Source organism: Corylus avellana, chromosome 8, assembly GCF_965113065.1.
Source record: "Corylus avellana chromosome 8, dhCorAvel1.hap1.2, whole genome shotgun sequence".
Taxonomy (NCBI): Eukaryota; Viridiplantae; Streptophyta; class Magnoliopsida; order Fagales; family Betulaceae; genus Corylus; species Corylus avellana.
This window is the reverse complement of record NC_142497.1, coordinates 16,553,668-16,579,840: the sequence shown is the minus strand read 5'-3', so window position 1 is coordinate 16,579,840 and position 26,173 is coordinate 16,553,668. Positions and strand designations below refer to the sequence as shown.

Sequence of the window (26,173 nt, the reverse complement as noted above, 5' to 3'; positions counted from 1 at the left end):
TTATAACACTTAATACTATGGTTACAAAGTCCACAAAGGTGGCTAGCACTCAAAAGTTAAAACTAAAAATCATAAAGTCAAATAAGGTTACCGCCTAATAAATATTCTTTTGACTTCTAATGCATGCATAATTTACTAAGCTAATTAAAGTAAAAGAAAGATGCGCCGAAATGTTAGAATTTATTAGAAGGAAACGTGTACAACCTTCTTGCATGCTTTCTTTAACTTTGCATTTTTATTTGCACTTCCAACAAATTATTCCTCTAAGTAAGGGATTATTTATTCTAACGAAAATAACTATTTTTAGGAATAGGCCCTTACGTACCAAATAAATGACTGTCTATTCCTAAGTCATTCAATTCCAGTGGTATATTCTGCAAACCAAACGGGCATCTTCCGATTTTTCATTGCATTCTCAATTATCCTATAAACTATAAAACTCTCAATGTCAAGTCGTCATCTTAAAAAAAACTTTGCAATGTCACCGCTAGAAATAATGTTATATTTACTCTCACTTTTTTACACCCATTTTTATATATCCGTATGTGGCTTTTAAAATCACAATTGGATTAAAATCCAATAAAGATGCATCTCATATCTAATTATAATTTAAAAGCCACCTTAAGTGTAGAAAAGTGAGAACAAATATAGCATTATTCAAAAATAAATGGTTTCGGTTTAGGTCTTTGACATTTTCTTTGATTACAGCATCTAAGAGACCCATGATAACTCTTCACACACACACACACACACACACACATATATATATATATATATATAAAAGTAACAGGCACACCACGAATATTGCAGGAGTTTTCAAGAGAGAGAGATGGCTGAGGCAGCAGAGATGGGTAGCAAAGAAAGTAGATGGAGTCTTCAAGGAATGACAGCTCTTGTCGCCGGCGGAACAAAAGGAATAAGGTTCGCTCTCTTTGCCTTGTCTTGCTATCTTCAAAGTAATCTATCATACATCTTTAAAAAATCATCAATATATCCATGATGGGCAATAAGAATGATAAATTTTCAGATCTTTTGGTATAGTATTAGCTAGGATTGCTAGCTTTGTTCCTAAGCTTCATGAGTGCCTACGAGCATGTAATTAAAGTCTTTGTTCTATGGTTTGTTTATGGCTATAATGATCAAACTTTTCATTAAAGTAGAGCTATGCATGCATAGCTCTCATGGGTGTTATTCATTATTAATTTTAATGCAAAATCAATGATATAGAAGAGATATTTGCATTAAAAATGTAGAAATGACAGTGTTTTTTTTAGGGAAATCATATCTAAAATCCTTAGGTAAACGCGCCTTTATTAAAAATTCCCTGGGTATTTTTTTTTGGAAATTTAGTCCTTGGGTCACTCGAAACTACTAGAAACTCCATACCGTTAATTTTTGGTAACTGCCGTTATTTGAATGAAACGAACCGTTTCACTTAAGTCCACCTAAGTGGAATTTTTGTATCCTACGTGTTCACATTGGACACGTAGGATATAAAACTCACCGTTTTGGACCATCCAAAACGGTGAGTTTGGCTTAAACTTGAGGGCTTCTTTTTTGAAACCCTCAAGTTCCATACGGTCAAAATACAAACCACCTGATACACCAAGCGGCAACCCACTGACGCAGACGCAGACGCCACCGACCCAGACCCCGCCAGCGACAGAACCACCGGAGACAGAACCCACCGGCGACATAGGCCACCAGCGACAGTACCCACCGTTTTGGACCATCAATTCCGGCCTCACTTTTCCGGCTAGGTTTCCGTCAATTCACAATATTTTGAATCGGAAAAATCTGTTTTTGACGAAGGTATTTTCCGAAATTTTTTTGTGGGTTTTGTTGATTGACTGAAATGGAAGCCTTTAATAGTTGTGTTTTGAATTTTTTTTGTTGTGTTGAAAGCTTTTGGTCGAAACCGCATCCCCAACCATTTTTTTTGTCCAACATCTGTAGAATATTGCACTTTTGAGCCAATATTATTGTTGATTGGCAGTGGGTGTGGTCCACCTTGGTTGTGGTCCTGAAATGAGACAGTTGTTTTTTCGTGTGCACTGGCAAGTTGGTCAAGGGGGATTTTTTCATCTGTATAACTATTTATTTTATTTTTTTGCTTCTCTACTCAAATGGTGGATTGCCGAGGACATGAAAATAGGAATTCTTTGTGCATAGTTTACTTTCATCATTCTACAATTGAGCAGTATTTTTTTTTTTTTTTTTTTTTTTTTTACCTAATAGTTCATGCCATACTTTTCTATGCATGTCTTTGTTTTTAGGTCCTCCAATATTGTTGCCACCTTTTTAGTTGATGAGAAGAAAGGTCAATTACTGAAAGAAATGTTAATCATATTAGTATTAACATTTGGAAGAAAAGTATTTTTCAATGGAGAAAAAAGTGGTATTATTGTTGGGATATGATAGATTGTGGTTGGTTGGGTTTTGATGACTTTGTAAATTTTTTTAGGGAAGTTTCATCATTCTACAATTGAGCAGTATTATATACGTGGTTGGATGCTATGGCTAATTTCTTCTTATTGCATGTTTGATTACACTGCATATTTGCATGTTTGTAGGGAGCCGCCTATGCTCATATACCATTTCTAGCTACTACACTAACAACTTAGTATTGTTTAGATTACAAATTGAGCAGTACTATTTCTGCAGGGGAATCACATTTTAAACAATGTGATTATCTTTTGTTTAGGGTTTAGGGTACATTTTTTTTTCCCAGTATTGTTTAGATTACAAATTGAAGTGAGAATAATTTTTTGGCAAGCTTGATTTTATTTTTCTTTTATGAGCTTGATTATTCTCTCACATGTCAGTTACATATTGTTAGGTTCATATTATAAGATGAACAGGAGGAAGAAAGATTTCGGGATAGGAGACAATGAAAGCGAATTCTACGATGGGAAGATGAAAAAGGTTTTTGAATTTTATTTAGTGAAACCCATTAGGAAATTGTGATTACTTCTAATAATTGTGGGTTTCACTGTAGAATGAACAGTCAATGTCGTCGGCATCTATAACATCATCGGTGAAAGAGGATATGGAACCTGTGCAGTGTAGGTGCGGACTTACAAGCCCAATTATAATATTCACTACTATAAAAAATCCTGGGAGGCGATTCTATGGGTGTGCTATGTATGACCGTAAAAAGGTATTTGAATTTGGATAATTTGGTTTTACGAAATAGTTATTACTTCGTGCTTGTTCGTAATTATCAGATTTTTTTTGTGTAATTACAGAAAGTTGGCCAATGTCCTTTTTTTCCAATGGTATGACAAAGAAACCTGTGCTCGCAGAAGGGAGGTCCTACCTGCGCTGTATAAACAAGTTCATTCCCTGAAATGTGAAGTGTCATTACTTAGAGGCAAACTAAAGATCCAAACATATTTGTTGGTTTTTTTGTTGGTGATTTGTGTACTGTTGATTTGTCTAAGGTTAATGGGGCATTGAGGCATGGGAGTGAGGCAATTAGATTATTATCAGTGGAATAAACTATCTGTTTTGTTGTTGTCAAGGATATTGTTTACTTAGCTATGTTGTCCACGTGGATATATAGTTATGGCTTCTATGTAACAATTATGTAAAAATCCTGGTTGTTCGTAATTATCAGGTTGGCTGATTACTTTTATGGAACAACTATTTCCATGCATTAGTTTTATTTGTATGCGGCAATTTATGATTATTTGTATGTTGCTCTTAAGTCTGAAATATTGAACCCTACAGTAGAATTTGCAGGCAGAATTAATTTTATCCGTCCACTAATACAATCTGGAATTGGTAATTGCCATGACGAAATTTCAAAATGTAATTCAATAACTAACAGTACACGTTTAATGCTTAATGAACAACATTGAAGCTAACAAGCACATAAAGTCCCAAAATGAATCCCCCAATTGTTTTTTATATTACAAACATAAAACAAAAAAAAGCCGACATATCACTTGATTATGAAATGGGTATGCGGGAAAAAGGCAAAATGAAGAGATCTGATAAGTGATAAATGTGATCATTGCGTGGCACCACTTCTTCGGCTTCTTAGTACACGTGTAGCCCTACGTGTACTACCACGATGTGATGATTCCGCTGCTGCTTCCGCCTGTGGTTCATGTTGGGATCCAAAGAATGCGTTAACAAAAATAATAATTATTTGCAGATACCAAAAAAAAAAAAAAAAAAAAAAGAAAAACCGGAAATCAGTGTGAATATTACAAATTAAGCACAAGTATATGAGTTTTTTAAGTACAAAAAAACTGCAGACTAATTTACTAAATTACCTCACCAATTTCAGCAAACTTTCAGATATTAGTGGGCAGCTATGAAATCATCGGGAAATAAGAGTTTTCTTAATAATAAATAAAAAAAAAAAAACTTGAATTTTACCTGTGACTAAGTAGCCCTACGTGTACGTACACTTGGCTGTGATGACTCGTGGGCTTCTGCCTCTGCCTCTGATTCATGTTGGGATCCAAAAAATGCGTTAAAAAGGGGGGGGGGGGGGGGAATCATCGTGAAATAAGAGTTTTCTTAACCACAAAAAAACTTGGATTTTACCTATGACTGAGTAGCCCTACGTGTACGTACACTTGGCTGTGATGACCCATGGGCTTCTACCTCTGCCTGTGGTTCATGTTGGGATCCAAAAAATGCGTTAAAAAAAAGGGGGGGGGGGGGGGAATCATCCTGAAATAAGAGTTTTCTTAATCACAAAAAAACTTGGATTTTACCTGTGACTGAGTAGCCCTACGTGTACGTACACTTTGCTGTGATGACCCGTGGGCTTCTGCCTCTGTCTGTGGTTCATGTTGGGATCCCAAAAATGCGTTAAAAAAAAAAAAAAAAAAAGAGGAAAGATTATGAAGCATTTCCAAATAATTATTATATTACTTGTACAAACACTTCTATAAATAGAAAATTTTCTAATAGAAAACAAAGATTATGAAGCATTTTCAAATAACCTGTGCAACACTGAACTTCCATTGCATATACTAGATTTTAATTCTCCTTAACCTTTAACTTAAAGCACCCTCCTAAACTTCCAGCTTAGAGTTAGCTCCCATTATTTATTGATTTTATTTTTTTGATAAGTGGAGTTAGCTTCCATTAAAGTATCATCAATGCAATCCTAAATAGCGCTACTGAGTTCATCCATTACATAAGCAAAGACAAAATCACATCTCAATAACCAGCTTTTCAAGTTAAATGTCGCAACATACCCTTCCAAGAGTAATTAAAATTCCACTGCTTTCAATGTAACTATTGCAGCATAAATATGAAGATTCAACAAGGTCCACAGTATTTTTAGTAGCTCCTTAAAGTATGTAGATGACAAGTCAGCAAGCAGTAATGCTAAACCGCAGACAAATTTACTAAATTACAACACCAATTTCAGCAAACTTTCAGATATTAGTTGGTAGCTATGGAATCATCGGGAAATAAGAGTTTTGTTAATAAAAAAAAAAAACTTGAATTTTACCTGTGACTGAGTAGCCCTACATGTACGCACACTTCGCTGTGATGACCCATGGGGCTTCTGCTTCTGGGTGGGGTTGAGCTTGTGATCCATACAATAATTTAACCAAACATTCAGACAAATACCAACAATAATTATTATATTACTTGTACAATAATAATTAAGTTAACAAATTTTGGAATATGAACCTTATGTTGTAAAATGTATTTGTTTTACCTGTGCTTGAGCAGCATCTTTTTTCGGCTTATATTTCTTCGGTTTCCACCTCTTCCGGTCCGGGTTCAAAGGTAAATGACAACCTTTATAATTATGCCCTAAACCCCCATAATTTCCACATTTAACGATATATCCACTATGGGTTAGCTTGTAGGGGTTAGTCGGCTCATCTACAGCTTTTCGCCTACTAATCTTTGGTCAACCAGGAGCCCTTCTAATGATAGGTGGCTGGATTTCATCGCATGGATCATTAGCTAGCCATGTCTGCGGACCTTCCATGCCATAAACTCGAGCTGCATATCCTTGCATATACTTGTCCATCTTGTAATAATCATCCAAATAATCCTCTGGTTTTTGTTTATGCATGTAAATTGCAGCACAAGCATGTGAGCAAGGGATCCCACTCACCTGCCATCTTCCACATGTGCATGTGCGATGATCTAACCGGACTAAACGCCGTGGCTCGTATATGTCCTCGATCTCAAACTCCAACTCATTCTGCCACCGACTAATACAATTCCTTGCATCACTGTTTGACCTCTCCAATTTTTTCTGGATCTTTAGGCATATTGTGTAGTGCGTCGACCGGATTCCATTCCTTTTCTGCTGGAAGCATGCCATTATTTGCAGACGAATTTCTTCAAGCATAGTCAGTATAGGCTTAATCCTAGCTTCCTTAATCCACGCGTTAAAGCTCTCAGCCAAGTTGTTTAATAACATATCACTTTTGGTTTGGCAGTTGAAAGCATGTCTGGACCATGATGCCTTAGGTACACCACTAAGGTAATCGTGTGCACCTTTCTCCATTGACATTATATTCCGCATGTGATGGTCAAACGCATAAACATTGGCTACACGTGCAGCCCCCCACAACTCATCCTTCATAGCTTTCCCTGTGTAGCCTTTCGCTTTGAGGTTCGCATGTAGGTGCCGAACACAAAAGCGATGCTCAGCGTGTGGCAACACAGCCTCAACTGCAATTCCAAGCCCCTACACACATAAATTTATGTTAAATTATATGTAATAACATAAAGGAATAAAATAACACAATAAGAACATAAATAGTATTTTACACCAAATACCTTCTGTCTGTATGACATTATAGTCCAACCAAGTCCGCCTTCTAGCCCGCATAAGTCCTCCAATAAAATGGCAATAAACCACTGCCATGAATCTCTTGTCTCTGCCTCATCCACAGCAATTGCAATGGGGAACATATCGTCGTTGCCATCCTTGCCTATGGCACACAACAATTGCCCCCCATAGTCCCCCTTCAGATGACAAGCATCTAAACAAATTATGGGCCGACAACCATGTATGAACCCCTTCTTGCATGCATCAAGACAAATATACATCATCTGAAAGAATGCTCCATCTCTGTGTACAAAAGCACTACTACCAGGGTTGGTGCTGAGTATTCCCATTGCGTATCGCCGTGTGAGGTGATATTGCTTAGAGTGCCTACCAAAAAGTTGATGCAATGCCTCCTTCTTCGCTCTATAGCAACGATCAATAGGAACATCGACGTTAAGATCTCTCTTCACCCTCTGTTTCAATGCATATGGTGTCCACGTGGGGTCATCCTTGAAGTCCCTCTTATAAGTACGAACAAGATACTCAACATCGCATATGGAGTTTTCGTACTGATTACCACAAATATGAACCGGGTAGTACGTCTTAATTTGAAAACAAGTCCTGGTAGCATCAGTAGAGGCATGAATCCTCCATGAGCAATGCTCTAATTTACAGACTGCACTCACCCTACTCGTGTCATTGTGCTTGTAGTTGTAATCAAACCCTTTCTGTACAGCATGCGTCTTCAGTGCCATCTTGAATGAACCTGAATCTGCAAATTGATCCCCAAGCTCAAACGTCACTGGAATCTTCAAGTCATGTTTCAGATTGAACTGTCTATACCGCTTCCTTTTTTTTCCAACCTCGCCAGCATCACTTTCTTGCAAACTTGCAAGACCATCACTTTCATCATCAGATTCCTCATCCCCCAAATCGGCTCCTTCCTCACCTATGTTAATGTCAACTTTTTCCCACTATTTGGACGTCTCATCCTTCTCTTTATTGACCTCATCAGCATCATAGAAAAGGTCCTCATCCTCGCCATCAGTTGCTTCGAAGTCAGTCAACAGCTCCTTGATAACTTCATCAATATCCTCTTCCACTTTCTTCTTCCGTGGCCTACCACCACGTCCATTTTTTTTTTGTACCAGTTTTGGGTACGGTGTCTGCACCAACATTCTGATTGTCTTCGTCGTCCTGCAAAACCAGTTGAGCAACCCGTCTTCTTCTTCTTCTGCGTACTGAAAAAATATATACAAAAATTAAAATAAAAAACCAAAAACAAAAGAATCAACTAATAAAAAACCATAAATAATTGTGACAACATAAAGTTAGTTGCTGGTGAATATTATTTCTAAAAAAATAAAATAAAATAAGAGTCCAACTCAATTTCAATTTGTATGTACCTCCTCGGCTGGTGGTCGGTTCCCCGCTTGGTTTCTTGGATGGCGTAACAGAACGGGCAGCCTTAGTTTTAACTCGTGGGCTTTTGAAATGTCTTGATTGAGAATTTCCACCTTCTCCACCTTGTCCTTGTACATCTCCATCTTCACGTGCAGCATTAAGTATGTCCTCCATCCCTAAAAGAAACAATCAAATTTGTTGTTAGTCATTCAGGAAGGGAAGGCTAAGTCCTCTTATGATATATTATTTGAAAAAACAATTAAGTTAACAAATAAGAAATAAGTATACTACCTTCAGCCCTAGGTATTTCATCCACCCCGTCACCTTCTCTATCTCCATCATGAAGGGGAGGCCTAGGTATCTCACCCACCCTGCCACCACCTTCTGCATCTCCATCATGACGGGGAGCCGTAGGTATCTCACCCACCCCGCCACCACCTTCTCCATGTTGTCCTTCAACAGCTTCAAGAAATAAATGCTCCTCTACTATTATAGCACTGTCCACCATATGTTCAACATATAAATGAACATCTTGTGATCTGTACTCAGCCATAATATTTACAAAATCTACAACGTCTGCATCACTATTTAAAGATATCACTTGATTATGTGGACTATCACCGACATTATACCAACATCTAAAGTCGCTCATGTATCCTAAGTCACGAACCAACTCTTTGACTTCCCACATACTAAAATAGTCAACATCATAGCCTTTCACTTCATGGACGTCGCCACCAACGTATTTAAATAGGGTATGGGTCATTGTCCCACCGTGGTGCATGATTATATTGACAGCCATATCCGTAAACATATAAAAGAGTGTAAGAAAAAATGTTTGTCCATACAAGAAAACACAAAAACAATAATATCTATCTATTGCATGAAATAGATTACGTGCATGTTTTGGACTCAAGATGCCCAACTTAAGCTGATTTTGGATGTTAGGTTGACATAGTTGACAACCATTCATTTGGGAAAAAAGGACAAAACATAATAGTAATAAGGGAAATCATATCTAAAATCCTTAGGTAAACGCGCTTTTATTAAAAACTCCCTGGGTATTTTTTTTCGGAAATTTAGTCATTGGGTCACTCGGAACTACTAGAAACTCCATACCGTTAATTTTTGCTAACTGCCGTTATAGTAATAATAAACATATACTTTTGGACATGCATGTTATAGGTGCAAAGTGCACTTTTCTCCCATTGTTATATGTAGAAAGATCAACAAATGCATACAATACACTCATAAATGGCAACTTCTTCCTTCCTTCTTTCTTTCTTTATTTTTTTATTTTATTTATTGCGATCCCAATGGGGGCCACCCATACCTTTCACGGCCCCATTGGGATCGCAATAAAGGTAATGGGATTGCCCCCATTGCTTCATTACTCTTAATCTACTCAATGTAATTGAATTATGCAAAAATACATCAATACATGTAAAAAATTTCTCTTTCTATAAGAACCATTAACCTATTCGATGCCTTAAATTATGCAAAAATTCATCAATATAGGTAAAAGAAGCAGGTTTAAGTTACATTTGCTACTTAATAACTTTCCATAGGATCAATATTTTGCCAAAGTCACCATTACATTATATTAATATACATGTCCATCATGCTTGCTAAATATTAAGAGAATGGGAGATTAGAAACTGTCTAATCTAAAAATGTTAAAGATAAAGTTTTTTAAAAAAAAATTTTTAAACAAGCTTATAAATAAATAAGTGTTAGATTATAGTAAATCCCACCAGATTGACCTGAAATTTAGCATGCACAATAGCATGGAGGGCATGTAATCCAACAAAGCAGTTGAATATAGGTACAATTATATACACTTGTGAGCGTGAGAGATTAAATCCCATATTGGAAAGCTATCACAAGAGGATATAGACAATTCATCCTACAAGACAGCTCATGAGATAATAAAAGCTTCTGTTTAATGCAAAATGTGGTTGAGGTAACGACGAAAGGAAAAAAAATTTAAATATAAAGAACAGTATATATATATACCATCTTCAAATTACTATTTCATTGTCAATGTCTCATCCAAATTAAATCTCATATTAAAATAACAGATCAATTAAACACCAAATTTGACTTCTCCAAATTCAGAACATCCATACCCTTCTAGAATGAGCACGGTGAGTTGTATATTGAGCAAGTTTTTTTTTCTTTTTTTAACAGTATATTGAGCAAGTTGAGTTGTACATTAAATGGAAGGAAATTAAGCCCCACAGAAAAAAAAAAATTGATAGAATCCCTTCTGCCTAACACGACAAAATCCCCCTTGACCAACTTGCCAGTGCACACGAAAAAACAACTGTCTCATTCCAGGATCACAACCAAGGTGGACCACACCCACTGCCAATCAACAATAATATTGGCTCAAAAGTGCAATATTCGACAGATGTTGGACAAAAAAATGGTTGGGGATGCGGTTTCGACCAAAAGCTTCCAACACAACAAAAAAATTCAAAACACAACTATTAAAGGCTTCCATTTCAGTCAATCAACAAAACTCACAAAGAAATTTCGGAAAATACCTTCGTCGAAACCAGATTTTTCCGATTCAAAATATTGTGAATTGACGGAAACCTAGCCGGAAAAGTGACACCGGAATTGATGGTCCAAAACGGTGGGTACTGTCGCTGGTGGCCTCTGTCGCCGGTGGGTTCTGTCTCCAGTGGTTCTGTCGCCGGCGGGGTCTGGGTCGGTGGCGTCTGCGTCGGTGGGTTGCTGCTTGGTGTATTGGGTGGTTTGTATTTTGACCGTATGGAACTTGAGGGTTTCAAAAAAGAAGCCCTCAAGTTTAAGCCAAACTCACCGTTTTGGATGGTCCAAAACGGTGAGTTTTATATCCTACGTGTCCAATGTGAACACATAGGATACAAAAATTCCACTTAGGTGGACTTAAGTGAAACGGTTCGTTTCATTCAAATAACGGCAGTTACCAAAAATTAACGGTATGGAGTTTCTAGTAGTTTCGAGTGACCCAAGGACTAAATTTCCGAAAAAAAAAAATACCCAGGGAGTTTTTAATAAAGGCGCGTTTACCTAAGGATTTTAGATATAATTTCCCTTTTTTTTAACAGGCCTGTGATTTTAAACAAAATACTCTATCAAAGTATAACTTTTCATGCCAAATTCTAGCGATGGATATTCTCAGACCGTAATAATGGAACCTCTTTGGCTTGGTTTCATTTTGTCTTCATTAATGATACATGTACATAGAGAGAGAAATTTTAAAATTCATAGTTTTGTGTCGCAATTATTCGACAATGTTGATGTGTCACTATGAAATTATCACATCAACATTATAGAATAATTATGAAATAAAAATATAATTTCAAACATTACTCTTATAATCATTCATAGCTTCATTTCCATGATTTTCATTTACTTCTTTTTTAAAAAAAAAATAAATTTATACAATAATTGGGCTCTATAAATGTGTTGTTGTTTTTGGTACATGTGATTTTAGAACTTATTTTTTAAATTATTTGACTGAAAATGTTTGAGAATTATTAAGGATCACAGATAATATATATAAGACTGCCAATGTACACGTTTCATGTAAAAATTCATGATAAATACCAATAAATACACAAATAGTAAAAACAAACGGTGTCACCTTATTATCATCTAAGTGAAGCATATAGCATATACATTAGCTTTCAGAATGTTTGTTCATGCGACCCTATCATAACTGCCTCATCTTCCTAATAAAACTGATCCACCTTAATTTGTGATCATCAGGCATGCTATTGTGGAGGAACTTGCAGGCTTAGGGGCGACTGTACATACATGCTCTTGAAACAAGGCGGACCTAAATGAATGTTTAAGTGAGTGCAGAAAGAAGGGCATCCAAGTCACGGGTCAGTGTGCGATGCATCTTCTCCAGCTGAACGAGAGAAGCTAATAACCATCGTCTCCTCCATCTTTAATGGAAAACTCAACATCCTTGTAAGTCCCCCACCTCTTCCATTATGTATAAGGTAACATTTTGAAGATTTTTTCTTATTTCTTATTGTTCTGAATATTTGGCTCTAGATTAACAATGTCGGGACAAACATACTAAAACCGACCACAGAGTACACAACTGAAGATTTCTCGTTTATCATGGCCCCGAATTTTGAATCTGCTTACCATTGGAGCCAACTTTCACATCCTCTTCTAAAAGCTTCATCAGCAGGAAGCATTCTATTTGTGTCTTCAGTTTGTGGTGTTGTATCAGTGACCTATGGATCCATATATGCAGCAACTAAAGGTAATTCTAGATGTATTATTATTGTTACCATTAATTGTTATTGTTATTATTATTGCTAATATGAAGGTTGTGTAAGTGTGAATTTTTCATGTATATATACACAAGGGCAATAAATCAGCTAACAAGAAGTTTGGCATGTGAGTGGGCAAAAGATAATATAAGGACTAATTCTGTTGCACCATGGTTTATCTAGACCCCCCTTACTAAACCCCTAACGAACCATTTCACATCCTTTTGCTTTAAATTAATTGATAATGATTAATGACATCCTTAAAAATTAATTATCAATTCTGATTGTTTTATTTAAATAATATTGCAGTATCTTGCTGAAGAAAACTTCTTGAAGGCTGTTATCTCTCCAACGCAGGCCTAGGGGTGACCGTCCATACATGCAGTCAAAATGAGGCCCAACTCAACGAATGCTTACATGAATGGAAGACAAAGGGATTTCGAGTCACTGGTTCTGTGTACGATGCAGTGTTTCGAGCCCAACGAGAGGAACTAATTAGTACCGTCTCCTCACTATTTAATGGCAAACTCAACATCCTTGTAAGTTGTAAGACCTCTATTTTGTTATCATTGTCGCATTTTGCATGGCATTTTACAGCATACTCAAAATGTGCTCAACTGTAAAGGATCATCCTATCTTTCGGCACCCAACAAGCCTTCATTTATTAATTACTACACCTTAATAGGGTTGTTATACTCTGATGTCTGTTTCTAGATAAACAATGTGGGAAGCAACATACATAAAACAACCGCAGAGTACACAGCTGAAGATTTCTCATTCTTTATGTCTACCAATCTTGAATCTGCTTATCACATGTCTCAACTTGCTTATCCTCTTCTGAGAGCTTCGGGAGCAGGAAGCATTGTTTTCGTTTCTTCCGTTGCCAGTGTAGTAGCAGTAAATATTGGAAATAGTATATACAGTGCAGCTAAAGGTAATTTCATTTTACTATTTGATTTTTCTATCAAACTCATGGGTTATAAGTTTGAGAGAGACATTTAAAGCTCCGATCAAATTTTGTCTATAAGAGCTGTGAATCAACTAGCAAGAAGTTTGGCATTGAGTGGGCAAAAGACAACATAAGGAGTAACTCTATTGCACCTTGGTTTATCAGAACCCCCTTGGCTGAAATTGTAAGATTCTTTTCCTTGTTTGTGATTTTCATAGAGGGGGATTAATTAAGACATGACAAGAATCTATTTTCTCTTTTTTTTTGCAGTTTCTGAGGGATGTGGAAATATCTGAGGCTGTTGTCTCTCAAACACCTCTTGGACGTATTGGAGAGCCAAAGGAATGGTGGCATTCTTATGCCTACCTGCGACTTCATACATAACTGGTCGTAATATTTGTGTTGATGGCGGAACTACAGTAAATGGCTTCTCAGTGCCCTGAGCATGCTTTGAAACAGCAGAAAATGATGTTTTTATTGGTACAACATTTGTATCGAGGGATGCCTATAAACCATGCACTTTATTTTCAAGATCAAAAGCAATAAGTCGTGTAAAATCTAATTACACAATAAAATTTCATATATGCACATCTTTTTTTATCTCTTTTTCTTTTTACCTCGGAAATAAATAGCAAATTAACTCCTAATTCATCCCAAGCCATTTGGAGTCCCTATACTACACTACAAAAGGTCAAGGGGATCCAATATTGATGACGTGTTTTAATGGACCGTCATCCCCACATTGAATCATCTTTTTAGAAAGTAATAACTTTCATGGGGGTTAGAAGAGAAACGTACAGTGCAACTCTTGATGAAGAGTTCCATGGTCTATATCTATTAGGGGGTTGGAGGACAAATTTGAGTTATTCTCCGTGTAAATTATCAGTTATCTTAAAAGTTTAAGTTAATAAGAAGAGATAAATTTAATTATTTAATCATTACTTTAACACCCCCCCTTCACTTGTTGGCTCAAACTTCCTTCTAATAGGTGAGACCCAACATGTAGAATATTTAATTTAAATGAAGAGTGAATTGACAAAGTCAATGTTTGATTCCAGGACATTTGGCTTTGATATCATGTTAAACTACTTGTTATCCTAAAAGGATAAACAGATAGGAATAGGTAAATTTATGGCTCTCCCTCATGTATGGGCCCAAACTCCCTTTTAATAGGTGAGAGCCAACACCTATTTTGATTTTTTCTTTTTTCTTTTTTATTCTCAATGGAATTTCATAAAACAACTAAAAAATCAACCTAAAAATTATGTTTATTTAAAAGAAAAAAAAAATTGAAGGTAGAAAAAAAGCTGCTTCTCAAAGCTTTGATATTTTTTTAACCCACCTTTTCCGTGAAGTTTTCCCACCGCCTTGTGCAACTTTTTTTGGGGGAGGATGGGGCTTTGCCTTTGAAATGCCCAAATGAAATTAATTAACGGGTAATTAACTGCACGGTTTGCCTCTCAGTGTCATTCCACAAAGAACAAAACTTAGTGATCTCATTCTCTCCGAAGAGAGTTTGTAACAAAAAACTTTTCACTTATAATTAGAGATATTTATAAATTAAATCAAAATCATCTAATAACCAGAATAAATCTAATACATCATAACATATATAATTCACCAAATATTATGGTCAAAAGACGAGTCATCCAAAAATATAACAGGATTATAAACTAAATCTAATTGTCATAACATAACATCAAAAGTCAAAGCCTACTCTTAAGGAGATAAAAGCATGTAAACAATCTCAATCATATCCTGATGGGTGACTCCATCAGCATCCCACATGTCCTTAAGCCAAACGATGTGTAATTCCTCAAAAATGATCGTGACCAAATCCCTTAGGATAACCTTATACCTCCCGGGATCCATCATCCACTAGACTATCTATAAGACAATACATGTTTGAGAGGTATAAAAGATATAAGAGTAAGTTCACGATTTAGTGAGTATAAATACACATGACATATAAGTTATTACGTGGTGAGTTTGAATATTTATAAATCACATGCAGAAATACAAGGTCATAAATAATAATTTGATAATTTCATGAGTGCAATATAAATATAATATATGTTGTAATAAGATAATTATATCATAATTTAACTCCATATGGTTTATCCAAGCCCTTAATCTCTTTTTGGTAGGGTTGGCATTATCCTAAGGGACTTATAATACAATATTAGTGTTCTGGTTATTATACGCATACCATCCACTCACTAGCAGCCCAACCAAGTCTGATCTCGGGTGGCCCACGCTACTAATAAGGTCCGCCTATAGTAACCATCAATCAAACATGGTTGCATAGGTCACAAAACAACTATTGAATCCATTGCCAAACATAAACAATAAACATCTTTTAACCATAGGGCTAACCCTTATAATTTTAGTAAGCCCAAAGCCGTTATCCCATCCGTACCATTATATTATGTTATACGATGCAATTTATTCTTTATTTTTTATATGCATGTTTTTACAAATTCATTTTTTTCATTATTTATTAACTCGTCACCCATTTCCACAAAAAGTAGAGTGAGGAGGATTTATACCCACGTGGGTTCCCTTTTATTTTTAATTTTTTTTTCGATAAATACATTTTTAGTCTATATAGTTTAAGGTTTTAACAAATAGTTTCTTAGATTTTAAAAAGTGATTAATCACTATCTAAAGTAAGCGAAAATAAATAAATAAATTGGTCCCTCTCATTAGAAAAGTTGAAAAAAGTTGAAAAAATCAGTTAATATGTCACATTAACACCAATCATAATGTGACACACGTCACTTACAATAAAAATAATATTTAAAAATCAAATATAATATCTATAGTTTATTTATTTATTTATTTTTAAATGCAGTTGATAATCCAGTCGCCATCTCCATCAAATAAAGCTAGTATTTTCACTGCCATGCTAAAAGGTCGAGCATCTTCAACAAAAGGGTACCTCCATAACACAAAAACAAAGAGAAACTGCCATTCTAACCTGGGCTACGGCTAGGACGGAAAATAGAGACATCTTGGCTTAACATGGCTGATGTTGGACTCCTCTGTTTGATTCCCCTGCCTCCATCTCCATGCCTTTATAATGCAAAGCGATCAACACGAACGCAAAGCTCATCCAACGGAGCATCAACCGAACTAAGCAATGAGAGAGACAGGGTTTCTGTTACTGTTAGTGCTGTTCTGGGTGCTGGTGACGACTTCGTTTGCTGCCAACGTGACGTACGATCACAGAGCTCTGCTCATCGACGGCAAGCGCCGGGTCTTCATCTCTGGCTCCATTCATTACCCTCGCAGCACTCCCGAGGTGCCATGCGTTATTGAGACTCTCTCTCTCTCTCTCTCTCTCTCTCTCTCTCTGTGTTACTATAATTTGGTTAATGTTGTTGCAGATGTGGCCGGATTTGTTTCAAAAATCCAAGGACGGAGGATTGGATGTGATCGAGACCTACGTTTTCTGGAACTTGCACGAACCAGTTCGAAACCAGGTTTCTTCCCTTCTTTTTCATTTTCTTTAGTACTTGCTGACGCTGTTTCTGCATTTGGGCAAATTCCTCGAGGCTTCGATTTTGTTGGTGGGAGAGAATGTAGGAAGAATTGCACAAGTTAAACTCTTGAACAAACTAAATCAGTTGAAAAAATATAAAATTAAGTATTTTCATTACTCTAATTCTTGATTTTGTACTGACCCACTTGGCATTTCTACAGTATGACTTCAAGGGAAGGAAGGATTTGGTGAAATTTGTGAAGACTGTTGCGGATGCTGGTCTTTATGTTCATCTTCGTATTGGTCCCTATGCATGCGCCGAATGGAACTATGGGTAAAGACTTTTGTACTATTTTACTCTATTGATATCCTAGCTTTGGTGGGAAAAATGGAAGCTTGTTTAAATTATTTACTCTTCCTATTCCCCTCTTTCTGTTCTAATCTAAAATTTTTCCTCGCATAATTGTGTGTGTTTCTTCAATTTTTGAACAGTGGTTTTCCTCTATGGTTGCATTTTATACCCGGAATTCAGTTTCGAACTGATAATGAGCCGTTCAAGGTTTGCAGACTCACCCTGCACTCTAGTAATGTGCTATTGTTTTGGTATTTTCTCAAGTTTATCCATTGGTTATGAAACACTTTGTTTCAGGCAGAAATGAAGCGATTCACGGCAAAGATTGTGGACATGATGAAGCAGGAGAAACTTTACGCCTCTCAGGGTGGGCCTATCATTTTATCTCAGGTTAATTTTCAAAATATTTCACTCAATTGTAGTCGTGCACTTGCATTATAGTTAGTTTGAAAATACTTTTTAAAAGGTCTTTTTGGCTTTTTAGTTGTGATGTGACGTGAAGGTAAAAGTAATTAGTCCGTTTTGTAAGTAGTTTGTGTTTTGATTTGTTTATTAAAGTTTTTGCTTTTTAAGCAATCCTAAAAGGTGTTGCCAAAGGAGCCTTAATGTTCCTAGATGATCCCAAATTGAACTTTTGGTTGTTGAAGGTTAGCATGGTGCGATGATGGTTATTCTTTTTTTATGCTAGATTGAAAATGAGTATGGAAACGTTGATTCAGAATATGGGCCTGCTGCCAAATCCTACATCGTTTGGGCAGCATCCATGGCTACATCTTTGGATACAGGGGTGCCCTGGGTCATGTGCCAGCAAGTAGATGCTCCTGATCCCATTGTGAGTTTTCTCATTGAACTTGCATGGCAGTTTAGTGACTTGGTCCGAAATTTATCGTGAGCACAACATAGGAGTTACAAACGTAGTGACCAAGTTACTTCAAATAACTTGCTACTCACTTGGCTTTCTATAATCTTTTCAATCTCATTTGCCTTCAGATCAACACTTGCAATGGATTTTATTGTGACCAATTCAAACCTAATTCTGACAAGAAGCCAAAAATGTGGACTGAGGGTTATAGTGGATGGTAAGCTGTCCCTCGTTGTTCCTAACAATCTGGTTGTTAGAATGGGATGTTGGATGTTGTTCCCTTGGATATGAATTTATGATTTAAATCGACATTCAGCCTCATGATTTTGTTTTTCTTGCTTGAAATAAATTGTCTTCCTTTACTTGATACTTTTTGATCTGCATGAAATTTTAGGTTTCTCTCGTTCGGTGATCCAGTGCCCCACAGACCTGTGGAAGACCTTGCATTTGCTGTGGCTCGCTTTTTCCAGCTTGGTGGAACTTTCCAAAATTATTATATGGTACTGCAATTATATTGGTAGTTTATGTTTACATAGTTTTTCTGAGGACTTCTTGATACTTGAACTCTAGGATAAAATCCAGTCTAAACTCTGACACCAAAGAACACAAAGTGATGAATCAAATCTGTTGATTCCCCTGAAACAGTATCATGGTGGGACTAACTTTGGCCGGTCTACTGGTGGACCCTTCGTTTCCACTAGTTATGATTATGATGCTCCAATTGATGAGTATGGTATGGTCTCCATCCATCTTTTGCAATATTCCTCATCTACCATTTACATTGTAAGAGTTATGCATGTAGTTGCTACACCAGTCTCCAGGTCATCATTTATATACAGCCTAACTAGCATTTTTGGGTCAATGAGATGCTTAGAGGGTTTTGCAAGCACATATGATGTGCCCATCATATTTTGGTATTTGAAAATATCATATAATGGCCCACAATCACTCAGTTTTATAATATAGTAGGAACGTCTTTGATCCATGATTGAGTTGAAAATTTTCCATGTTTTTGCTGCAGGGATTCTTAGACAACCTAAGTGGGGCCACTTAAAAGATGTCCATAAGGCAGTTAAGCTTTGTGAAGAAGCATTGGTGGCCACTGATCCAACGGTTACTTCTCTTGGTCCAAACATGGAGGTATAGCCATTTCTATCCATTACACCTTTTACAGTTGTTATGAAAGACCATTTCTACTTTCTGCTAATATTCCTACTTGGTCTGTAGAATCTCTACTACTAAGTTTGTTTGTGCTATAAGATGTAAGGTTTAATTTTTAATTTAACATGGGTTTATCTTGTCTTTCATTCAGGCCACAGTTTATAAAACAGGATCCGTGTGCGCTGCTTTTCTTGCCAATGTGGGCACTCAATCTGATGCAACTATGAATTTCAATGGCAATTCATATCACTTGCCTGCATGGTCCGTGAGCATTTTACCTGACTGCAAGAATGTAGTTCTTAACACTGCAAAGGTATGCCTCATGAGCTTCTTCTGCATATTTGTGCATTTTGGTTGTAGCAGATTCCCTTGGTTTCTTGTAGATGCACAAATTACTAAGATATTTTGTGCTAGATGTGGAATCGTGGTTGCTTTTTCTCAGTTAGATTTGCTGATCCATTCTATGGACTTTCCACCTAAAGTTCATTAATTGATGCCAGTGAGGTGTAGCTCAGGTAGCACTTCCTTCCTTCCACAATAACAGGGTGGAGGGTAAGGTCATGAGTTCAAGACCCCATGAGTATATAAATGAGTAACTTACCGGGGGAAAAATGTATATTAATTGTTTTGTTGCTCTGTAAAGTCTTCTACTTCCTTTTATATCACCTAAGATGTTTGTTCCTAAAATTTGTTTTACAGTTCATATTATTTATATGGTTTAAAACGGAATGTTGAAGAACTTCTTTCGGATGGTGGTGTTGCTTGTATACTTGCGGATTTTTCAACTTGTATCAGGGTTCTTTTGTGGGTTCATAATATCCTTTTTGTTCATCTTGATTTACGTCCTATCCCATATGACTGCAACATGTCTAGATAGCTTGAAATTTGGTCCCAAACGGGCGTTGTGTAGATATTGTACACATCCTTTTGAGATGAATTTCAGCACTAACTTCTACAGGACAGTGTTAGAACTTGTAATCTTTGGTAAGAAATTATTTTCTATAATATTGTTGGAAAAGTAAACCAAGTTTCAAATTTTTGGTGTCTTCATTACAATTGGTTTTTATTATTTTAGGAGTTGTCAATTACTTAGTGGTTTTGTCCAGGTTCGTTTAAGAAATTAGGGCTTCTATATATATTTTGGTGTAATGGAGGATTATGTGTGTGAACTACATTAATAAAGTTATGGAAAGTTTATCCACCATGGCTGTGTGAACCTCTTGTAACATGTTGATTGTTTTGTTTGTATTATTGACCTACACAACCATTATTAGAGACCTGTTCATTAAGTCTTATGTTATTATCTCATGTGAAAAGAATGGTAAAAGAATGAATTCCTTTCACTAGTGGCATATGATACACACCTCAGTTAGAACTTAGTCTTGAAAACTAGCTTGCAAGGGGAGGGTACCCAAAAGTTTATATATACATGGTTAGGATCGCACTTAAGCCGTGCGAGATATTTAGGATCGTAAAATACCAACACGCTTCCTAATTTGACGTTGACAGTGGCCCTCACCATAGGTCACCCTCTTCGTGACTTAAAATTGTGATGTGGTGCCCGACTTTGATACTAAATGATACAAACCTCAGGAATAATTTACTCTTGAAAACCGGTTTACAAGGAGAGGGTTCTAAAAAGCTTATATACACAAGGTTTTTTTATTTTTTTATTTTTTGAGTTATATACAAATGACTAAGATTACCTTGAAGCTATGTGGGACACTTAAGATCATAATAGCATGTTGTAACCAAATAGGGTCAATATCTCCCTCATTTGAATATGTTTTAAAAAAAATTTCAAGGGTGTGAAGCATGTTCTTGCTTGTTCGCACATGGGAACTATAGAATCAAACAAAAATGCAAATTCTAAGAATTTTTTCAATTATCAGTTTTTTTTGTTTTTTTGGCAACCCAATTCTATATGTTTTATAGTATTAACTAATTGATCACTTAATATAACTTTCTCATGATAGATCAACTCTGTTGCTATGATTCCAAGCTTCATTCATCAATCTTTGAGTGGCAATATTGATTCCTCTGAAGCATTAGACTCGGATTGGAGTTGGATAAATGAACCCATAGGTATCTCAAAGGACAATGCATTTGTGAAACTTGGACTATTGGAGCAAATAAATACTACAGCTGATAGAAGTGACTACTTGTGGTACTCATTAAGGTAACAAAGTCTCTTGTTTGTAGAGCTTCTTTCTTTGACACATTGTTTGCCTCTCCGGCCAGTTATTATGATATGATCACTATTGTAACACTTTTTTTTTTCTGTTTACTTTTGGCAGCACTAATATTGAAGGTGATGAGCCTTTCCTTGAAGATGGATCTCAAACAATTCTTCATGTGGAGTCACTTGGCCATGCCCTTCATGCATTTATTAATGGAAAGCTTGCAGGTGATTCGAAATCATAAAGTACTGAGAATTTGATATGCATGGTTAACATATATTTATGCCTTTCTATATTTTTGTTTAGTCCTTCCCCACCCCCTTTTCCAACCTTTCTTGGAGGCATTGGGGTTGTAGTCTTTTGTAAATTTTCAATTGTTGCTACCTTGATAACCTGAGGCAAAGGAGGAATTGGTAGCATTTTTAGAAATAACGAAGGAAGACTTGCTTTCCTTTTCTCTAGAGGAAGCCTCAATCTTGGATTTCTTAATAATTTTTGAAAGGCAAAATTTACTTTTTCATTCATTAGGTTAAGGGAGGTATAGGAGGTTCAAACATAATACTTTGCGTTCAGCTGCTGCTATGGTTGGGTGCTTAAATCAAAGAACCAATTTACATATTCATTAGCATAAAGAGAGCTGGAAGAATTTTTCATCAACTCGAGCCTTGATAAGGATGTCATTAATTTGAGTGGGGGACAATTTTGACACTAAGCTAAGTCTTACATTGAGTAGATGAATTGTGATGGTATTGCCTGGGTGCCAAATCACACATTAATTTCTTACTAGGTGAGAATGAGCTTTATAAGTGATTGTCGAAAGCTCAAATTGCAACTTATTTAGTTCTTTTGGAGTAATAGTGCAAATGTGACTAGCGTCTTCCCTGCATCATGACAAGTGTATATGAAACACTACCTTTGCCTTACTAAATCTAACTTTGTGAAACATTTCTGATACTCTGTTGTATGAACAATTTCAAGATATTGTAAGCTGAATATGCTTTTCTTTACGTGCTGATTGCACTAAGGTTTTTATCCCTAGTAGGATAGTTTTAGGTTTCTTTCTTTTGTGTAATGCCTCTCATATATATTCTCTGCCTATCTAAAGTTTGAAATCTCCTGTAAATGCAAAAGATACAGAAACTAGGATCAAGCCTGGTCTAACCGAAAATTTCATATAATGTTCACAGTATTTCTTTTCAGATGTAAAATGGTTACATACTTTGCCTAATTCATTACAATACTGTATATTTTTGCATGATCATGTAGCAATTGAAACCTTTGCAGGGAGTGGAAAAGGTAACAGTGACAATGCTGAGGTTGCAGTGGAGATCCCCATTGCACTTATAGCTGGGAAGAACACAATTGATCTCCTGAGTTTGACAGTGGGACTTCAGGTCTGCCTTCCTGCATCTATTAAATTAAATCAGGGAAATTGTTATTGCAATAGTGGTTTCCATGTTCAATGAATATATTATTAGATGGATGAAAAGGCTTCAGCATTTGGTGAATCACTAGGGATAAGAATTTTTAAATGCTAACATCTTTTCATTTATATCAGAACTATGGAGCTTTTTTTGACATAATGGGTGCGGGGATCACTGGTCCAGTAAAGCTGAAAGGCACAAAAAATGGCACAACTATCGATCTTTCTTCTCAGCAATGGACATATCAGGTTAGTGTTCTTGTTTTTTTCTTTTTTCTTTTTCAATTCCATTTGTCCTGATATTGGCTATTGGCAACTGAGAGATAAAAATTCTTGTAAACAGAATATTTGATGTTCCACCAACTAGCAAAACAAAGAAACCGATTTCTCAATTAATTCATCCAGAATGAGTAGACATACAACTCCCAAAAACGATATTTTATTTGTTGGTCATAAATATTTAAAAGGATTTAATGCAATAATGTTCATTTTCTTCTTTTTTGGGTGCAGGTTGGGCTTAAAGGTGAAGAATCAGGTCTGTCTAGTGGAAGTTCTTCACAGTGGGTTTCACAACCTACCTTGCCCAAGAACCAACCCTTGACTTGGTACAAGGTAACCTTAATTCTTATATTTTGGTTATGAGTTGAATCATTCAAATATCTTATTTCACAACCAAGCCAATAACCATTGATCAGTTTAACTCACAGTGATAGTTGTTATGTTGTCCATATCCACTTGAAGTGGATTTTAGTAGAAGGCTACTCATGATTTAGAAAAAGATTGTTAAATCATTGTTTATCCTAAAAGCTTAAGCTAATAGGAAAGAGAAAATTTAATCATTTATTTAACACTCTCCCTTACTTGTGAGCTTAAATTCTTGCTTAATAAGTGAAACCCAATAGATAGAATATTTAATTGAAATGAGAGGTAAAGTGTGGAGTCAGGGTTTGAATTTCAAAACTCTTACTTTGATACCTTGATAAATCACTAAATTTAACAAAGATTACTAGGTCTTCTATAGAACTGTTTCTTAGATACTAATCAAAAGCCATGCGTGCTGATTCAGACAAAGTTTAATACGCCTGCTGGCAGTGACCCAGTTGCACTAGACTTCACAGGGATGGGGAAAGGCGAGGCATGGGTGAATGGACAAAGCATTGGACGCTATTGGCCAGTGTATGTCGCTTCAAATGGTGGCTGCACTGACTCTTGCGATTACCGAGGATCTTATAATGCAAACAAATGCCGCAAGAACTGTGGGAAGCCATCTCAAACACTGTAAGGATATCTGTGTTGGAAAAGTTTGCTAGTAAGAATATTTGGTTCTGATATTATTGAACTCACAGGTACCATGTACCCCGTTCATGGTTGCAAACAAGTGGCAACACTCTTGTGCTTTTTGAGGAAATTGGTGGTGATCCAACACAGATATCCTTTGCCACAAGGCAGATTGGAAGTTTGTGCTCCCATGTGTCAGAGTCTCACCCATCACCTATGGAAACATGGAATGCACATTCAAGATTAGGAAAGAAATTAGAGCCTACACTATCATTGGAGTGCCCATTTCCAGGTCAAGTCATTTCTTCAATCAAGTTTGCAAGTTTTGGGACTCCAAATGGGATTTGTGGGGGCTTTAGCCATGGCCAGTGCAGCAGCAGGAGTGCTCTGTCCATTGTACAGAAGGTGTGATCTTGCTCATTCTTTTGATAAAGTTTCATATTATATATAAGCCTCTTAAATCTTAATACTCTTTTAACTTATATTGGATTATTCTGACTAGTTTGAACTCTTACAGGCTTGCATTGGATCAAAGAGTTGTAGCATTGGAGTGTCAGTAAATAAGTTTGGTGATCCATGTAAAGGAGTAACAAAGAGTTTAGCAGTAGAAGCTTCCTGTACATAGAGATGAATGCTCTTAGCCTTCACATTATAGTAAAGTAAAAATAAAAAAAAAATCCTCCTCCAAAATCACACCCAGATCGTGTGGTGCACATGCCAATTGCAATAAAAAGAAAATAATAATAACAATAATAATTATTAGAGGTGGTTGCATATTGAGTGAGTTACCTAACTGGGTCTGTTAATGAATACCATGTGTGTGTGTGTGGGGGGGGGGGGGAGATTAGCAGGTGAAGTCAACTTCCATGAAGTGAATGAATTAAAAGATATTATTATTTTTCGAAATGGGGAGATGATTGTATTCAATTCCTTGTATACGTGGTTGGATTTATATCGTTAATTTGTTTAACAATTCAAAGCTATGCTTTGTAGCTTTTGCTATCTTTGTTGGAGAACCACTTGTCTTGTCTTGTCTTGTGTACTCCATCGCGCCGCCCACACCTTAGTTTTCAATACACCAACCCCAAGCAGTGAGGTCAAAAATCACCACATATTGGAATTGGGCACTTTAATCTTGTTGAAGCTTTTTATCTGCTCTACCAAAATTCATCGCATTGCTTTAAACCTCTTTTTGCCTGCCTTCTCTCTTTGACTATTTAGTATTTTAGGTGGCATTGATTGATGGGTATCGTTTAAAAGGCCTAAAAGTGTTTTAACACTCAAAAAGTATGTTTAAAGAAAAACAAATATTTGTTTAGTTAAAAAATCAAAAACGCTTTTGAGCGTCTAAATAGTTTACAAATGATCAAAATGAACTTTTGGCAAACGTTTAAAAATGAAGTTTTTGGCCAAAATTTTTAAGAGCATTCTCAATGGAGGAGCCAAATTCTTATGCAAAATAGCTTTTCAAAACATACTTTATCTAGTTTAGCTAATAAATTTTTAAAGGTCTTACATCCGATTAACTATATCTTTATCGATATCATTTAAATATTATTAAAAGTGAGAAAAATTTTGGGAAAAATAGAATATATGAGTAAAAATGAGAAAAGATTTGAGAAAAAGAGAAAACAGGTGAGAGAAACAATAAAAAATAAAATAGTTCTTATGAAAAGTGCTATTACGTTTAGCTTTTTTTTTTTAGTTCTTCTAATTAAATATTTATTTTATATTTTTTTTTAGCTAATCTAATATAAATTTTTTTTTTAAACATATAAAAAATTATTTTAGATAAAAGTAACATCTTATTCTTCGATTGAGAATGCTTTAGAGGTGATTTTCCTTTTAAGAAGGATGATAAGGGACTTTGTCACACAGCACAAATCCAAGGCGGACTCCAACTGCCGCACGACACGTATGAAAGTGACCTTTGTCGTGGAATTGATGACAATGTACCCATGAAATTGATGACAATTATTTAATTATTAATTCAACTTATCCAGAAATTAAATGTCTTTCACGCTCCTG

General features: G+C 36.1%; 1 protein-coding gene and 1 pseudogene across 2 annotated transcripts; both read left to right on the top strand.

The window, feature by feature from the left end:
• Positions 1 to 829: 829 nt before the first annotated feature.
• Positions 830 to 13,989, top strand: LOC132163003 (tropinone reductase homolog At2g29330-like; annotated as a pseudogene).
• Positions 13,990 to 16,335: 2,346 nt separating this feature from the next.
• Positions 16,336 to 24,149, top strand: LOC132163238 (beta-galactosidase 8-like). 2 transcript variants are annotated; one of them, XM_088519259.1, is made up of 17 exons: positions 16,336 to 16,709; positions 16,795 to 16,890; positions 17,111 to 17,223; positions 17,382 to 17,448; positions 17,539 to 17,631; positions 17,930 to 18,073; positions 18,232 to 18,320; positions 18,498 to 18,603; positions 18,749 to 18,836; positions 19,125 to 19,243; positions 19,416 to 19,577; positions 21,241 to 21,443; positions 21,562 to 21,671; positions 22,729 to 22,838; positions 23,003 to 23,116; positions 23,378 to 23,479; positions 23,934 to 24,149. In XM_088519259.1, the coding sequence occupies exons 1-17, from the start codon at positions 16,548 to 16,550 to the stop codon at positions 24,147 to 24,149; spliced, it is 2,094 nt and encodes a 697-aa protein (XP_088375385.1). In that variant the 5' UTR covers positions 16,336 to 16,547. The 2 variants fall into 2 exon arrangements, with proteins under 2 accessions (XP_088375385.1, XP_088375384.1); XM_088519258.1 differs by having other exon boundaries at positions 23,960 to 24,004.
• The last annotated feature ends 2,024 nt before the right edge of the window (positions 24,150 to 26,173 follow it).

Excerpts from the sequence above, each read along its gene's own strand:
- LOC132163238 (XM_088519259.1), top strand. The coding sequence starts at position 16,548 with ATGAGAGAGACAGGGTTTCTGTTACTGTTAGTGCTGTTCTGGGTGCTG. Across the intron at positions 19,244-19,415 it reads CTCTTGGTCCAAACATGGAG|GCCACAGTTTATAAAACAGG; the intron begins GTATAGCCATTT and ends TCTTTCATTCAG. Across the intron at positions 22,839-23,002 it reads GTTTGACAGTGGGACTTCAG|AACTATGGAGCTTTTTTTGA; the intron begins GTCTGCCTTCCT and ends CATTTATATCAG.